General features: G+C 36.5%; 1 protein-coding gene across 2 annotated transcripts; it reads left to right on the plus strand.

Moving 5' to 3' along the window:
• The first annotated feature begins 444 nt into the window (after positions 1-444).
• Positions 445-11,726, plus strand: LOC306876868 (protein HEG-like). 2 transcript variants are annotated; one of them, XM_079428304.1, is made up of 13 exons: positions 445-857; positions 2,970-4,487; positions 5,444-5,557; positions 5,873-5,995; positions 6,103-6,194; positions 6,374-6,429; positions 7,424-7,584; positions 7,820-7,954; positions 8,085-8,127; positions 8,920-8,957; positions 9,172-9,259; positions 9,373-9,550; positions 10,255-11,726. In XM_079428304.1, exons 1-13 carry the CDS (start codon positions 632-634, stop codon positions 10,396-10,398), a joined length of 2,916 nt encoding a protein of 971 aa, XP_079284430.1. In that variant the 5' UTR covers positions 445-631; the 3' UTR covers positions 10,399-11,726. The 2 variants fall into 2 exon arrangements, with proteins under 2 accessions (XP_079284430.1, XP_079284431.1); XM_079428305.1 differs by having other exon boundaries at positions 501-943.
• Positions 11,727-19,483: the final 7,757 nt, after the last annotated feature.

Genomic DNA, 19,483 nt, shown 5'->3' on the forward strand with positions numbered 1-19,483 from the left:
CAATCCCGAACCCTAGTGATTGTATGCAAGGTTGGGATTTGAGCCCAGGTCCCCTTGCTTTCTAAAAGAAGTCTACCATATCCAGTGCAATTCACATTAATAAGGAATAAACTGCTGTGATTGAGGTGCATGAAGTTGAGCTCTGTTTTATGGCCATTCATGTTGCCAGGAAATGTCAGATCTTTTTAAAAATAATTGTCAAGTTGCATTATCAATGGTGTCAATTGTGAATGTCATTTAACGTGTTATATTTTATAATGTCTTAATGTTAATGCATAGAAAAGTCTAAGAGTGGGGAGTAAATCATTTTGCGTAATGAAGACTTGAGAGGGAAAAATAAGAATCCCATCTGTTGTGGCATCATTTGACTGTCAAAACCGAATTGAGCACACATTTGTGAAAGTGGGTTTATTCAGAGGAATGGGGTGGAAACCGCTATCGCCTGCCGGAGGGAGGAGTCACCCACTGCTCCGGTGCATGAAATATAACCCTTCCGAGTCTTCATCTCCAACTTTAAAACCAACGTAAGGAATTTACTCATGGGAAACTGTTAAAGGGACTCACTTTCCGATGGTGACCCGGAGCACTTTGGCGTTTTATTTATTAGGAAGTCCGCCTGGTCGCCTTTATAATGGAAACGTGTGTCGAGAGACGCGCTCGCCGTGTGGTTTTCACGGTCTTTCTGCTTGTCCTGAATACTGTGATAGCCGATACCTTCTCTCCAGACGCGGACACCGATAACCCACTGAGTAACGCTACCGAAACTTTTTTTACCCGCCCAACTGGTGTAAAACAAACCACCTCCTGGCCGGGGAGAGAGGCCACTGCAACAGCGTCCGTCACTGGAGCTCGAGAGGGTAAGACTTCCATGCGCTGTGATGCCCAGCAGTGCTGTCTAGATAGGCAGCAAACACACTAGGTTCAGCTAGAGCATAAATCTACAGTAAGTGTAAACTATCAAGTTGAGAAGTTTATTTTGAGGTGTACAGCAGTAGTGTTTTGAAACAAAACTGTTGCAGTTAGATTGCACTCAGAAGTTGCTCGTGATGAAGACTTGTGTAAATCAGGAAAGCCTAATATTTAATAAATGTAATATGTATAAAATATATTTATGAATGTTGTCTCAATTCCATGCATTATTATTATTATTATTATAGTAGTAAAGAGATCTGTTTCAAGTATGAAGTATGAACTAATGAGATTACTTGCACTCAGTTTCCTCAGTTTTTGGAAGAGCATCTCTTTTAATGAATGACCTCCTTGGCTCATGACTATCCTGGTTCATAAACTGTTCCACTTTCTTGAGTTCTTTTCAGTCTACTGTTTATGCCAGTGATTGTTTTTGTTTTATGTGATTTAATTTGGAGAACTTCCACTCCATGTCATTTGTCCTGTTGACATTTTTGGCATCAAGTTTGCAATTAAGTAAATAGAATTAAATGCAGTGAACTGACTCCGATATAGATTGTTTTAAAACATTTTGTAGTGAATTTTGAGTAAATATATTTCTGCAATTATATATTAACATTATTTTGGCCATTAGCCACTCTTTCTAGGTATACATTTCAGAATTAGTCTTAAAAAGTCCATATGGATTTATAGCCTTGTATCTCATTTAAGACATCAGAGGATTTGGGGAAGGGGAAAACAATTATGCGACACATTATTCTAGCTTTACTTTCACATGCATATCTGAGAAATTTTGGCTCAAAAAATACTATAATACTACTATCAAAAAATACTAATGTATGTGAATTCTATTTTATCTTACACATTACTGTCATATTAATCTACTTTCTGAAGAAACGGCTTATTTTTAGGCCTTTCTTCGTTCCCATCATTTATAGCGGACTGAATATCCCTGATCATAATACAAGCTGAAAGTTCTTCTGTTGAAAGATCCCTGTAATGCAAGCCCAAAGAGACATTTTAAGTGAGTGAGTCGATTTTTGGACCCAAAATCATATCATGGCTTTCCACACTAAAATCAATTTCAACAGATTTTATGCTGGAAACCTTCATTTCACAATAGCTCATTCAGATTAGAATGAATTGCTACAAACCAGAAGTTTTATTGTTGTATCTTATGATTTTATTTTATAGCCATGTACAGCAGAGCCATGCTGCAGTTTCTTACTAAGAAACAAAGCAACAAGCATATCTTACTGTACTTAATTTAACTGATTAACATAGAAATAAATGAAGTGGAAATTATGCATCAGAGCTGCTAAATATTTTATTAACTGGGTAAAAAGCATGTTTTGTTTATTTGTTTCATATTGGAGTATCTAGGGATGATTTGTTGACAATAAAGGTAATGCTACTCAATATGTTATTGAGTATGTGTCAATATGCTGTTTAAACAGCTTGGATAATAAGAGGTCCTCTTGATTAAAGTTTTGCCTGTGTATGAACTCCATGCAGGCAGTGACAACGCTGTAATATGGACTTTGCTAGGTCAGCTGAAGGAAGGAAACAGCAGGTCCCAATGGGTCAGATCCCCTCCATTTTTAGGGCCCAAGCTTTTGTTAGGTTAGACGAGCTTGGCTGCCAATTGTTCTCCACCCAAAATCATTACATCCGCAGTCACTTCTGAAAACATCTCACATAGTTCATGAGGTTTCCCAAGGCTCACACCACACGAAGCGCACCCTAGTGGACATGCTTCTCAAATTTCTCCTTTCCTGAATTTCAGTACTATTTTCAGTTTATACACTGTAAAAAGTGATAAGTTGACTTAACTTAAAAAAATTGAGGAAACCCGTTGCCTTAAAATGATCAAGTAAATAATAATTTAAAAGAATAAGTTAAGTGAACTTGACAATTCACTTAACTTAATTTTTAAAATTATTATTTACTTGATCATTTTAAGGCAAGGGGTTTCCTAAATTTTTTTAAGTTAAGTGAATTTATCACTTTTTGGAGTGTATATAGTTTCCAATATATTGTTCTTTATTTACCCAAACCAGGACATTCAGAAAAACCTTTAAGCATCTCTACAAATACAGCTGACTGGAGGATGACCTCAGATGATTCCACTGAACATCTGCAGAGTGACGAAGAGTTTACCCACAATGCCACAGCCCAATGGGAGGGTCCATCAGTAGCATCGCACAGCATCACCAGCCACCATCCAGTTACAGAGGCTCGAACAGTGCGAGAGGTTCCCGTAACAGATCTGAGAGATGTTGACACCACCGAGTCTGTCTCTCAAACAGATAGCACCTACATTTCCACAACCAACCGAGTCAGAGAACGCACGCTGCTCTCTGTGACCTCCAACAGCACCTCTGCGTACACTGAGGACTCCAACTCCTCAGATGCTGTCTCTCAAACCTACAGCTGGGAAGTGAGAACGACAGGAGCCACCCAGGGCACGGAGGAAACCGCAGAAGATGTATCTACATTGTCTGAACAGACTGAACCCACTTTTGAAGATCATAATGTCACCAATGCAACTCAAGGCCACTCTTTGGAGACTGAGCAGTCAACGTTTTCCCACAGCACTGAGTCACAGACGGGACAATCTAGTGTCACAGGACAGACTTTTGAACAGGTGTCTGATACTGACAAACCAAATTCAACACCCCCTCTTACAATGATCAACAGAGATGAAGGGGAAATGGATGCCACATCGGTGAGTGGTGGGACGCCTTATACAGAAACCGGTGACTCTGTGTCATCTATCCCACCTTTTACCTCCGGTGAACACAATGCCTCTAGCACATCCCAACAGAGTAGTAATTCCACAGTAACTTATTCGCTGGATACTGATGCTTCCACTGAGTTTTCAACTGTATCTGTCAGCTCAACTGGCCGTGAGGAACTCGAAGGGTCTCCGACCCATACAGTGGAGGAGACAACCGTTCAGGGCCTGACCACTGCACCCCCAGTGCCCGAAGATGTAGCCACCACAATTGATGACTCATTTACAAAGTTCCTTGCTGGCAAACCATCCTTCGTCCCAAAAACTGATGATCAGACCAACACGGAAGTGGTGTCAACATCTGCCATGCCAGAAACTCATAGGCCACAGGTTACAGAGGAAGCCACTGATGAGGCATCAACTGTTTACAGTTCTACCAACACTTTCACTACCATGACTCCTCTCGTCACCACTCGTCAGCTCCAGCCGAGCACTACACCGCAAGCCCAAACAGAACACACTACCATCGTTACCACAGATGTTGTTCAGGTACTGCGGACGACACCCACCACAGCCCAACGTCCGCTTACCTCCACTACTGGTGGACCACATGCACCCAGTACATCTGATTCTGCTGACGTCACCACCTTGCACTTAGAAACCAGCACGGCAACACCAGGGAACACTACTGCACATGGCGGACGTGCAACAACACCTTACAGCAAGAGCACCCCGTCCAAGACCACTGTGGTGGAAACCACCCGGAATCATACGGACAGAAGCACCACAGAGATGGGAATGACAACCACACAGATACCATTTAAGTCAACAGCATCGCCAGGTATGTTTGACTTTTAGTATTTATACAGTGACTTGTAAATAGCATCATTCAAATCATAATTTTTGTTGGTATTATTAATGGTACTTGTTGAGGATTCACTGATATTACAGTTAAATGGCAATATTAAATGTATATACACTACCATTCAAAACTTATTATTAAAGTGAAGACATTTTATAATGTTACAAACTATTTATATTTCAAATAAATTCTGCTCTTTTAAAGTTTCTGTTTTATTTTTTCAATCAAATAAATGCAGCATTGGTGAGCATATGCAACTTTTTATAAAAACCCTAAAACCCAAAGACCCTAAATGTTTGAATAGTAGTGTGCATTTGTCTAAAAAAAAAAAATTCAATGCTACAAGTGAATTAAGGCATCACAGCAGTATAATGTACTGTATGAAAAATAGACATTCATTTAAAAATTTCATGAATAGTGTTAAATGTTAATTTAATAGTGTTTTTAAGTGTTCAGTGTTATTTTGTGGAACAAAAAAGAAGATATTTAAAAGAACATTGGAGGCCACTGACTCCCATTATATATAAACATGAAACACTGCAACATCTTCTTTTATGTTCCACAGAAGAAAGTAAGTCATAAATGATGACAGAATCTTTATTTTGGGGTGAATCATTATTTTTATTATTATTAAAGAGTTTCTTTACCAGATGATGAAACAGACAAACAAATCCCATAGACTGAAATAGAGACTTGGGTTGGCTCTTTTGACTCAGACTAGTAAGTATCACTCTAGTAACTGTATACTATAGTGTTAAAAATTCCTTAGAACCACTCTGGCAACCACAGTAGTGTCGTAAACGTGATTTTTGCAAAAATAAAAATCTTAATGTTAACAGTTGTTCCATTGTTTACAGTTGTAAACATTCTTTGTGAATTCACCTGTTCATTTGATTTACTTTGAACAATTCAAGCCATCTCTTTCTCCGCTTTAGATCATGTGTGTGGGCCTCAAACTTGTGCAAATGGAGGCCACTGTGTTAGATCAGCTAAGGGACGTTACCACTGTCAGTGTCTGCCTGCATGGACAGGACCCTTCTGCACGGAACGTAAGAAGCCCACTTAAATGTACACTAACAACCAGACTGGACAATATTACTTGTTAAAAGTGCAGTGACAAACAGGAACAGGAATCGACTTTTTCATGCTAGTCATTAGAAAATAATATAATATAAATACATTGAATTATATTTATTTAAATACATCCATTACGTTATGTATTGTTTTCTATTTTCTTCCATTTTTATAAGTAAGATGGAAGATGATAACATATCGTTTGTCCATAATTAATCACATATGTGTTTGTTTTCATAAGGGTTTGTGACAAAAATGAACAATGATTGATTAGGCTGTGTTTTCTGTAGATTTGGATGAGTGTGTGAATAGTCCGTGCCCCCAGGGGTCAGTGTGTGTGAACACAGGTGGCTCTTTCAGCTGTCAGTGTGCCTTGGGCTTTGACTTGGAGGATGGCCGTAGTTGTATGCCAGGTAAGTTGTCAGTTGTCCACAATAAAACAATGTTCAGAGTGCATAAATGTATTTTGGTGATAACCTTACGACACCCTTACTGTATTTGCTTTGGCTTTACCTTGCAGTGAAGACATTTTTGGGCACTTTCACCGTCAACACCTCAATGCATCTCAGAAGTTCAGGTCCGCATGAGCTGCACAGAGAGATTTTACAGCTGGTATGTGACATTGTACTGCATCACATACCTGACTTCTACACAACCACAAAACCCACAGCTAATCAGCTAATGCAGAAACCATTATAGAAATAGAGAATGAAATTGGTTGCAGATGATAATGTGATATACTGAATATGGAGTTGAGGTTAATTTTATACATTTGTGTATTGGTTTTTCAGCTCAATGCCTCACTCTCCATCTTCCATGGTTACCGACGTTCCACTTTACATAAAAAGTAAGTTTCTACTTTCTATCTTTCAGAGACCCAACAGGAATAGGCCAGACGGGGCACTAAAAATCAACTGTACAATGCAGCTACTGATGTGTCAATCCAGTGTCAATATCTTTTCTATACATTTTGCTATACCATTTATACAGCTGTATGTAGTGTCACATGATCCTTCGGATATATTTGGGCAGCTACCAGTAGGCAGGGCCGTTTAAAGAGACTAATGCAAGAATTAATGTAAAAATACAGAGTGAGATAAAATAACTTAGTTTTAAGGGGTGGAACTTAAAGCTGATTTGATACAATTTTAATATTTAATAAAAATGATTAATTAGAAAATGTAATTAAATTAAATGGATTCTCCAAAAATATATTCCAGCATTTTTAGAAATATAGCCTACATTACTGTTCAAATGTTTGGTGGTAATTTTTAATTTTTTTGAGGGGGATGGTTTCTGTCTGCATTTATTTGATCAAAAAATACAATAAAAACTTTTTTTTTATTACAATTACAATCTAAATATGTTCTATTTTAATGCATTTTAAAAGTTGTATTCTATTCCTGTGATGGCAAATACTACATTTTCAACAGCCGTTAACTCCCGTCTTCAGTGTTACATGATCTTTCAGAAATATCTAATGTTGTAATGAAAACGGTTGTGGTGCTTAATATTTTTGTGAAAGCTGTGATACTTTTTTAAGGATTCTTTGATGAATAGAAAGAACAGCATTTATTTAAAATAGAAATCTTTCGTAACATTGTAATACAATTTAATACATCCTTCCAGAATAAAGTATTTCTTTAAAAAAATTACTGACCTATAGTGAGATACTGTTTATCAGTAGAAATGTTCTTCATATCACCTACGGTACCTGTTGCCAAGTAATTCATATTACTCAGTAATATTACTCTTATATGCAAATTCATATTTTTATTTCTAACTAGAATTCCGGGCGTTATTTTTTTTATCTCACATGTGAATGCATATGCCTTGTGCAGAGATGGAGGAGATGTGCAGATCTCAGCGGTGAGCATGTTTTCACTCTCCACTAATGTGACCAGCACAGATGTCTGCAACAGCATCCAGATGTGCCTGAGCAACTGCAGCCGGACGTACTCGCACTGCACCATTAAGCTTCAGCACCATCTCTCCTATCACGGTACCATTCAACGCTCGCTGTCTACATAATACTCTTATCTCAAAGACATCCCCTTCTGTTCTTATCCTCTACTCCACTCCACCAGAGATATGATAATACCAGTCACGCAATACACACGGATAACACAGTCTTGAGGGGGGCTCTCTTAGCCCCTAAAATAATATTTTGGAAAACTCTTTGTCACACTGTTTATCTCTGGGAAGCCATTTGAAATGAAGCACTTCTTTCTGTTTAGCGGAGAGCCTGTGTTTGGCCCAGAACACCACGTGTGATTTGCAGTATTCTGAGTGCACGGACTCTAGCGGGACCCCGTACTGTCAGTGCAAACCAGGATACTTTAAAAAGAACCCAGAGGACATGACCTGCAGAGGTACAACATATGCTTGTGTCTTTTCAGTTCTTTGATTGAATACATTTAAACTGTTGGACTTTGCTGCCGCTGTACAAATGAATGCCAAGTTTCTCATTTAGAATTTTTTATTTCGTTCACTGTTTTTTAGACTGTGGAGATGGACTCAAGCTTGTTAACGGCAGCTGTGTTGAGTAAGTATATGTTTTTGTAATGAATTTTAAATCAATATTACTGTAAACAATCAGTCAATGTTTGGACACACCTACTAATTATAGACTATTGTTTCATCCCCACAGTTTAAAATGTTAAAAAAATCTTGTATTTTAGCCAGTGTCATTTTAGTATCACTGATATCCGTCGGACCTGAACAAAACTAGAACAATCAGCAACCAGTTCTCAACTCCGCAGGACCTCCGATCAACCACATCCACCGCTCTAGCTCCCATCTTCTCCTTCTGTCCCCTCACCGAGGCAGAAGTATCCAAACTTCTCCTCTCCAGCCATCCTACAACATGTCCTCTCGACCCGATCCCCTCACATCTTCTCCAAACAATCTCTCCCACACTCTTACCGGCACTCACACACATTATCAACACATCTCTCCTCACAGGCGTCTTCCCCACAGCATTACCCCACAGGGTAACCCCCGAGCCTGCTTTTGTTTAGATTACAGCTTTAACCACCCTGGGCATTCTCTTAACTTCATGAGGTGCTTTTTAAACACTTTTGAGAGTTCTCATTTATGCTGGGCATGTTTGTCGCTATTTGGCTGCTTTCCTTCACTTTACGGTCCAACTCATCTATTTCCACTTTCAGGCATTTAAGGATAAGCCCTTAGATCAAAGGTTTAAAAAGATCATAGGAAACAAATTTAGTTAATTTTGTCCAACATTTTGTCTGGTTGTGTGCATTAGTATGTGTTTTGTACATATGTGTTTATGCAGAAAACAAAACAAAACAAAAAGCTTTTTTAACTTCTTCAGGTGCATGTTTGGATTTGGAGGTTTCAACTGCAATAATTGTAAGATTTTATTTTAATTTACATTATACTTTTACTGATAAAATCTTTGATATTAAAATATTTAAAAATAGCTTTATTTTTATAACTTAATTATTTAGCTGCATGATATATAAAGCTTGTGAAAAATATTCAGTTAAATTGGTATTATTTTCAGACTTGTGTTTCAATGAAAAAAAAGATCTTTATGTCGCTAAAATGATGTTGTGTTTAATAGTCTATAAGCTGATAGCTGTGGTGGTCTCTCCTGCTGGAGGAGCTCTTCTGTTGATTGTCGTCATTGCACTTATAGTCACCTGCTGCAAGTAAGATCTTGAAATAAATATGCAGCTTTCCTCTTTATTTTACAGATACATATCTTGGGAAGTTTTAAACCACAAAAATGTCTCAAAAATATTTTTCTTCACTGCATCCTCAGAAAGGACAAAAATGACATCAACAAAATCATTTTCAAAAGTGGAGACCTTCAGATGTCGCCCTACGCAGAGTTTCCTAAAAATAATCGTGTGTCTATGGAGTGGGGCCGAGATACTATTGAGATGCAGGAGAACGGCAGTACCAAAAATCTCCTGCAAATGACAGACATTTATTACTCGGTATGTGATCATATGCACATACCATAAGCTTAAAATAATTTTTTTATTTTATGAATTTGTGTAAGTATAATATCAACCTGTCCAGGGACTGCGGGTGGAAATTAGCATTTTTTGCTATAACCTGGCACATGACATCTCTTCTTTTTTAGACTAATGTTTTTTGTGCATTGTCCCTGATCAAATAAATAAATAAATAAAAAAAAATTTTTTTTTACATTTGATCATGCAGTTTAAACTCCAGAGATTTCATTGGTCATTTATAGTGAATTATAAAATCAGAAATGAGCCATGGCATATATGGAGGCTTTGGTTTTTTAATGTGTCTTATATGGAAGCTTTATTCTACAATGGAATAAAAACATAAAAAAGGAAATTGCAACTTTTTTATTTACAATTCTGAGTTTAAATTTCACAATTCAGACTTTTTTTGCAGTTGTGTTGTTAATGGTAAATTGCAATTACCATCTCGTAATTCTGCCTCTCAGAAATTGTGAGAAGTCTGAATTATGAAGCACACGGTTAGTATGAATTGTGAGAATAAACTTGCAATTTTGAGGAAAAAAAATCTGAATTGTGAGAGAAAAAGTTGCAATTACTATTTTTTTTTATTTTGTGGCAGAAAAACACTTCACATGGCTTTGCACATCCTGTATTAGTACATTTTCCACATGATTAGCTAATATGTGACCGCTGTTCTCTCTTAGCCTGCACTGAGGAACTCTGACCTGGAGCGTAATGGCCTGTATCCATTCTCCGGTCTCCCCGGTTCGAGGCATTCCTGCATCTACCCAGCTCAGTGGAACCCTTCCTTCATAAGTGACGATTCACGACGAAGGGACTACTTCTGAGGGCCTTAGCCAGCAGGCGTGCAGTTTGATACTGCATATAAGTATCTCTCGGCATGGTTGGACCTGTTGCAGATCCTGGAGCTGGATACAGACCACTAAAGGCCTTTGAATGTGAAAATGAGCTGGCAGGAAAAGACCATTATCTGTGAGACTGGAAGAAAGCCATAGAGGCCTGTCTGGGTCAATTTAGCATTTGAACACAGTGCCACAATAAGACTTTAGTTTCTGGTGGGGAGCTAATGAACTGATGTTCTCATAGCTCCTCGCAGAGCATTTATACTTAAGTGGAAGTCAGTGAAATTAGAATAACACGTTAAGATGCCTGGGCTACAGTATAACTTTTATATGATAAAAGTTTGCACTATGAACTCCTTAAACAGATATTATCTCAAATGGAAAAAGCCATAAATTTATCATATTTATACTTGGAATAATGTACCCAACTGGTTTGTACTTTGTTTTGTGTGCAGTGGGGTATCTGTATGTCTGCTTGTGTATGTTAATCAAAAGTTAAAGGGATGGTTCACTCCAAAATGAAAATTCTGATATCATGTACTCACCCAAAACATGTATACCTTTCATTCCTTGGTGGAACATAAGCCCTATTGACCATAATCAGTATGTATATTGGTGCTTTTTGGAGCTTAAAAGCCCCTGGTCCCCATTCACCTACATCGTATGGAATAGAGCAGCGTGAACATTGTTTAAAGCATCTCCTTTTTCGTTCCATCTTGGAAAAATCATGTTTTGAACAATATGAGGGTGTGTATATGATGACATTGTTACATTTTTGGGGCAAACCATCCCTTTAATGCTTTGTAGTGGTATAGTTTTTATCAGAGATGATGTGAGAATTACGCTGGAGAACTAAACCTGTGTAAAAGCTGGTAGGATTTTGAAACAGTATTACTGGATGCAGCATTCGTGTGAAATGTAGCAAATATTGCCACAAGGTATTGCAGTTTGTTTGAACAACACTAATAATCATGAAACGCAGTGCTGCCTTGTTTGTTTCCTAATTTATTTTATTTAAGTTTTCTGTATCAGATAAAGATACTGTAGTATGATCTGAGGACCTCCCATGTGTTTGGATGGATGCTTGGTGGTGCATGAGAGGATGGACTTCACCTGGTTTCAGGTATCCATTTTATTTTTTAGCTACGTGTGTTCTTGTGAGATGTGCTTTATTTGTAATCTTTAATATCAGACACTGCTTTCCTCATTAGCATTTTTCCCCTCCTCTGCGGATGGACACTTGTATCTGGCGTTGTAGTCAGAATTGTATTGTAAAATAAAAGAGAAATAAAGTAGGATTTCTTATGTTTGTGTTTGATGTAATTGTTCATTTCTTAAACAACTATTTACTCAAAATTAATATCTGAACATTTACTAGGCCCAGCCTTAAAAGACCAAGTGTACCTTTCTTTCTTCGACAACTTTTGGACTTTTCCAATGTAAGCAGGATCTTTATATTTGAAAAGTTGTACATGAACATGTACAGTATAACATCAGCGAGAACATCTTTTTGACAACTAGATATTAGATAACTAGATACTTTATTAACTATTTATTATACTCTACATTTAAAGTAACCATACTATAACTTTGTGTAAACTGAAGTTAAATAGTTAATCTCTAATGGTTTTTACTTCTGTAGAAATTACAAAATGGACTGCACAAAATATCTATACTACAATATACACCACAAAACACCACTGTTGGCACCAAACACCACTGCACAGCAGGGGCACACTTCACTTTGAATATAGGGCACAGATCGTACAATGACTTTTATGCCACCTCATTTTTACATTTGGCTAGTGTGTTCTATTAAAACTTTCCATGAAAGAAAGGAAGTCATACGGAACGACATGAGGGTAAGTAAATAAGACAGAGTGACAGTAAATTACAATTTTTTGTACCAGTGTCCATTGTCATGTTGTGCCCTCTGGTTTTCGAAATGCAAATAAATGCAGATGGATGGAAGTCATGGTCCATGGACCAGAGTAAATGCATTTATAATCACAAAGTATGAACATCAAATTGACCACGTTAAGTAATTAAAAAAGTGGAAATTATTCTGATAGAAACTAATTTCCATTTCAAATAAAGTTTCTACAGTATTTTGTGCATTGAAATATAGGCTGCAGAAGAACTGAACTTTATGAATTTGATGTTTTTGTACTCTGTATAGCTTAATCCAAATGTCATGTTTCATTACTCAGATTTTACATAGTTTTTGCAGATGTCATTTCCCCCCCATTCTAAATGTATTTCAATTAGGGGTGGAGCCTTCATGCCCCCTTTGTACATATAAGAAATATCTTCCTCTTAGTGGCCAGTGGAAAAAATGTTTTCGTTTATTGTTAACATGAGCATGGTGGCATTTTCCATAGTAAATGTGCCTGTTTCTATTGCCACTATTCTGATGAATATGTTTTTCGCCTACTGTATGATTTTTTCTCAGAAAGGACCAGTAAACAGCATAAAACCGCTGCTTAATGTTTTGCTGTGGTCACTTATTGGATGCAATCTTATTCTTAACATTTTAAACCTTTTATTTGTTTTTTTCGACTTTGTTGATTCAGCTCCATGGATTCACATTCTTTCAGCAGCCGGTATTCTCTTTGCCATGTGGACTGGTTTTACTGCCTCCCTTGCTCTGAATGTGTGTTACTACTTCCAAATTGTTCCTGTACGGCGGCCTTTTTTGATCTGGATGAAGAAGCACATCAGACTCTTTGTGTACTTGGCATTATTTGTCGACAGACTCTTCTTTCTGTCTGAATTCCTTGTACGAGTTATCTGGGAAATTTCTGCGATGAACTTGAATTCAACCAGAGGTCATGTGAACATCACCAGTGAAACAACAGATTTAGGAATCTACATATTATCACAGATTGACTTTTGGATTAGATGTTGCTATTTTTTGCTTTGTCTGGGCATTATGCTGGCATCAAGCAGTGCAACTGTTTTCTACTTGCGCAATCACATAAAGAGAATGGAGGACAATGGCAGCTCTTTCTCTGCTCTTCATAAAAAGCAACAGATGAAAGTGACAAACTTTGGCATTATACAGGGTATCCTCTACTTTCTCGCTTCAGGGTGGCTCATGACAGAAGAGCTCCTTGCGTATTTTGCTGGTTTTATGGATCAGCATGGCCATTTGATTCGCACTGTCATTGCACTGTACTCTCTTGGAACAACCATGCTTTTAGGTGTTGGTCAGGCAAACTTCTGCCTAATGGCTAAAAATATTGGCAGAAAACTAAAAACCCTGAAATGTCCTCTTCCCTAATGAGTCAGTTTAGGTTATGTCGCTTCTGCCAGCGCTTTTTTATAGTCATGATTTAAAGGGAAGCATTGTCGGGACAGCACGCAAACTAAATCAGTCTACAAATGTCCTGAATTGTGGGTGGATGTTAAATGTTTTCATGTGCATTAAGTAATTTATAGTTCATTAACTTTTCTTTTTTGTGTGTGTGTGTGTGTGTCTAAAGCCAGAGTAAATACTGAAAATAGCTTGTGGCTGAAATTGTTACTTTTAGGTTAGACCTGTTAATAATATAAAACATAATTTGCATGGATCATTGTACCTTGAAAGAAATGTGTTGACATTTTCAAACCACAAATTCACTTTGTATGTCAAATGGTTGATTATTGATTGATTGATTTTGCTTCAAATAATTTTTTTAATTTAATTTTCATGGTTATTCAGAAATATACTAAACAGACTCTAATCCAAACGGACTGTAAAATTCAGACATTGCTTACTGTTATGTTGAACTCTATTCAGGGTTACTTAAGGTAACTATTTATTCAGTTTGCTTAATCAATAATTCAGATATTCACATACTTTCAGTTTTTCTATAGCCTAATGCCATTCTGACATTGCCAGTAGTTTTAAATTATATAAAACATATGCAAAAGGCTATAACATTGAGAAGTGCAGTTAAATGAGACAGGAGTAAAAAGGATAACTGCAATATGTATATATTTTTTTATTTATGTTCAGAGCAGCTGAAGCGTTCAAACAAGTGCTTACCTGCATTTCAAGTCTATACAAGCACTGAGCAAGAAGAAAGCAAAACATACATTGAGAGCAGCTCCAAGGAAAACCCTCTGTCTTTTTTTATTTCACATTACAGTCTATTAATCAATAGCATACCTTATGTGCATACTGTAGGTAATACAACCTGAATTCCGGAAATGTTGGGACGTTTTTTAAATTTGAATAAAATGAAAACTAAAAGACTTTCAAATCACATGAGCCAATATTTTATTCACAATAGAATATAGAGAACATAACAAATGTTTAAATGGAGAAATTTGACACTTTTATCCACTAAATGAGCTCATTTCAAATTTGAAGCCTGCTATAGGTCTCAAAAAAGTTGGCATGGGGGCAACAAAGGGCTGAGAAAGCAAGAAATTTTGAAAAGATTCAGCTGGGAGAACATCTAGCAACTAATTAAGTTAATTGACATCAGGTCTGTAACATGATTAGCTATAAAAGGGATTTCTTAAGCCCGATTCGGACGGTACTTGTTTCTCAGGGGGACATAAGTGATTTTCACCATATGCAGGGGGTAGTTGGTGATTTAATTGCCGTCCGAATCCAGGACGTCTGTGTTTTTCTCACCACCCCCGTAAAAATCCCCGGCCGAATTACCTACTGTTTTATGACAAACACCAAGGTTGTGTGGTAATTTAATCGCCGCCCGAATCCACATATCTGAGTTTACGAGAAGAAATCGATTCAAAATTCAGCATTTAAACCCTTTTTGAACACTCCCGAACACCGTACGGTAATTTGCATAGCTATATATTTACTATATATATATTTACTTTTGAAATGTTGGAAAGTATTTAAAAGAACAATACTTCATAACTGCTCCACCACAGCGAGTGAGAGCAGAAAGAGAAGAAAAGCACGTAAACATTCGAAGTGGGTCTTTATTATGGCAGCAGCAGGTATGCAATACAATTTTAAAATGTGTATTATAAACGGATATATATCGCGTATAATTATATACAACTATAGCACGTATTTTCCTATTTTAAAACAGGAAATTTAAATAATCAAATAATAAATAGGATTATACATTATTAAATATGTTTGGAATAATAAGAATACATTTTACATAATTATAAGTATTTTTAAATACACTTTACACAATAATAAGAATAAATTTGTAAATAAAATTTATTTTATTTACAGCACACAATCATGTGACTGGCCATGTGAGCAGCGCGTTCTCGGTTTGCAGGATCACAGAACTCGCTCCTCCACTGTGAATAAATCGCCATCCGAATCCATGAGTTTTATCACTGAGGTTATATATAAATACATTTTACAGACGTCCATATGAGAAACAATTACCGTCCGAATCGGGCTTTAGAGAGGCAGAGTCAGAGTCAGAAGGAAAGATGGGCAGAGGCTCTCCAATCTGTGAAAGAGTGCATAAAAAGATTGTGGCATACTTTAAAAACAACGTTCCTCAATGTCAAATTGCAAAGGCTTTGCAAATCTCATAATCTACAGTGCATAACATCATCAAAAGTTTCAGAGAAACTGGAGAAATCTCTGTGCGTAAGGGACAAGGCCGAAGACCTTTGTTGAATGCCCGTGGTTTTCGGGCCCTCAGACGACACTGCGTCACTCATCGGCATGATTCTGTCATTGACATTACTAAATGGGCCCAGGAATACTTCCAGAAACCACTGTCGGTAAACACAATCCGCCATGCCATCTGCAGATGCCAACTAAAGCTCTATCATGCAAAAAGGAAGCCATATGTGAACATGGTCCAGAAGCGCCGTCGTGTCCTGTGGGACACTAAAATCAAGCAACAAGGCATTCAATTTAATCAGTTATATATTCATAATGAAGTGTCATATAAGCAACATCTAGACAATAGTCCACATTCAACTAAGTAGCACATATTCAAAAAACAAACTATTTACAAAATTGGTAAGTGTATGAAGCCTAGTGTTATAAAACTCTGTTCACATTTTAAAAGTCGTGTAGTGTATTCCAGCCTTTAGTTGTTTTTTTTCCTGGACAGATTTGACAGGTTTCTGTTGGCTCCTTCTTTGAATGGATGACATGCCTCTTTCATCTTTGGGCACAAACTATAGTTATGTCTCGATTTTGTCATCTTAAAGCTGTTAAAATAAGTTAATAATCATTTTATAAAGATCAACTTAAAGCGACGACCGTCAGTTAATATTTAAAGTCTGTTTTTGAAGTATTTACATAGATGTTCAGTGTGGAAGAGCTTAAAGGGAGCACACTGAGCTTAACTGGAGCAGCAACATTTTTTTTTAATAAATTTCATGTAATATTTATTAAAATGACAAGACGTTGCTAAATAATCTAGGTAATGTATTAAGTTCACACATATTTTAATATGAACAACTATTATTAACAATATCTATGAAATTACACTTTTTCTCATTGATGTCACACTGAAGCTGTTGCTAAAACTATCTTTTGGATCTAACTGTAATTATTTCCCACATCCAAGTTCCAGGCTATAATATGCAAAAGTCTAAACATTAATCTCTTAATTTTACAGTAAGTAGTGACACTTACCCAAAATAAAGGCTTAAACATCTAAAAAAATGCACATTTAAAGGGTTCCTCTTTTGGTGAAAGTTTTTAGCTTTCAAAATCCCGCCAGACAATGTGAACATATGGAGCCCCATATCTCAGTGTGCAATGATCTGATTGACTTGAAATTACAGGAGGTATACAGTAACAAACACAACAATTGGTTAAGACATCAATTAGGAAAATAAATTATTTTTTCTTTTATAATCTGAGTTTAAAAATGGAAGTGTGCTTAATGGGTACGTGAGCTTAATAGGTACGTTTACCCTATATAAAGGTTTTAGAGCAACATATGCTCCCCTCCAGATGACGTCTATTTCAGGGAAGGCCTTATGTATTTCAGCAGGACAATGCAAAACCACATACTGCAGCTATTACAACAGTCCGGATGCTGAATTGGCCTGCCTGCAGTCCAGATCTTTCACTAGAGACATTTAGCACATCATTAAATGAAAAATAATGTCAAAGACGACCACGAACTCTTCAGCAGCTGGGAACATATATCAGGCAGAAATTAGACCAAATTCCAACACCAAAACTCCAGAAACTCATAATAACCTCGATTACCACACGTCTTCAAACCGTTTTGAAAAGAAGAAGAGATGCTACACCATGGTAAACATGCCCCCGTCCTAACTATTTTGAGACCTGTAGCAGGCATCAAATTTTAAATGAGCTCATTTTGTGCATAACATTTTAAAATTGATCAGTTTAAACATTTATGTTATCTGTGTTCTATTGTGAATAAAACAATGGCTCATGTGATTTTTTAATTCTTTTAGTTTTCATTTTATTTAAATTTAAAAAACGTCCCAACATTTCTGGAATTTGGGTTGTAAGTATAAGGATATTTTCACCTGACTGTTAAAAACTTTGCCACAAATATGCCAAATATCTCATGGCATGTCTAGGCTGCTTGATGCCATCTCAACTGCAGTCACAAAAACTAACAAGGTGCATAAACACTACGCATGCACACTTACACATTTACTGTCTCTCTTTCTCAATTCAATTCAATTCGATATGTGCTTTATTGACATGACAGTTGTTACAATGTATTGCCAAAGCATAGTGCTTACATTGAATTTAGAACAGGTATGTAATTTAAATAGAACAAATCATTTCAATGAATTCTATGAACAATTTAAAATTCTGTGTGGTGTGTGTGTTTGTTGGCACATCAATGTACTTTCTTCAGTGGCAGCTATTTCAGATATACTGTAATTTCCCCCCATTAAAAAATATATTTATTTTAGAGGCTGAAGCCTTCATACCTTCATTGCCCATAATAAACTTCTTCCTCTTAGTGGCTAGTAGAAAAATGGTTTCCATCATTGTTAACATGAGCATGGTGGCATTTGCTGTAGTAAATTTAGCTTGTATCGATTGTCACTATTCTAATGAATTAGTTTTTTGTCTACTGTATTATTTTTATTATTAAAAAGCAGCAGATGAAAGTGACAATCTTGGGCATTATACAGAGTGTCCTCTACTTTCTCGCTTCAAGGTGGTTCATGACAGAAGAACTCTTTGCGTATTTTGCAGTTTTTTTTGATCAGAGTGGCAATTTTATTTGCACTGTCATGGTACTGTACTCTTGGGGCAACCATCCTTTTAGGCATTGGTCAGTCAAAATTCCGCCTAATGGCTAAAAATAATGGCAGAAAACTACAAACCTGGAAAATCCCTTTTCACTCCTAAATCAGTCTAAAATGTTCTGAAATGTGGATGTTTTCATACACATAAAGTCCTTTATGATTCAGTGACAATATTTAAAATGGCTTGTGGTTGAAATGATGTAACTCAAGATTACAACTGTCAGTATGAGAACATTATTTGCTGATATTTGAATGGACATGTAATTGTATTGACATTTGCAAACCACAAACTCACTTTTCCTCTTTATGCAAAAGGGTAAATGCCATAAATACATTTATTGTAGACTGAATATTGAATCATGTTTTCATTTTTAAAATGTTTTTATTTATTTTTGCTTCAAATAGTTTTGATTTTAATTTCTGTTAATTCTGAATAATCAATATAATAATATTGATTATTCAGAAATATAAACTACATAATGCAAGTGGACTGTAGAAATTCAGATATTGCTTACTGTTATGTTGTATTCTATTCAGGGTTACTGTGTGTAATGTATTTATTTTTTGTTTGCTTAACCCTTGTGTTAATGCTAACGGCATAAATTTAGGCTCAGGTGTGTATTTTTATTGTAATTTTAATATTCCACCCTCATTTCCTTTTAATAAATGTATTTTACACCAGGTACAAAAAAGTAAACCACCTTTTGGACAAAAATGTCCCCATTGAAACCCATTAAAACTGCTATTTTTAATCGCAGTGCCGTTTAACTGTAAAATGATGCAATTTTTTAAATAGGCTTTCATTCTGTTGTTTTTTTTTTACTATTTTTTACCAGATGATACCATTTTTTCAGGTTTGGTCTATAAAGCA

Source organism: Barbus barbus, assembly GCF_936440315.1.
Source record: "Barbus barbus genome assembly, chromosome: 11".
Taxonomy (NCBI): Eukaryota; Metazoa; Chordata; class Actinopteri; order Cypriniformes; family Cyprinidae; genus Barbus; species Barbus barbus.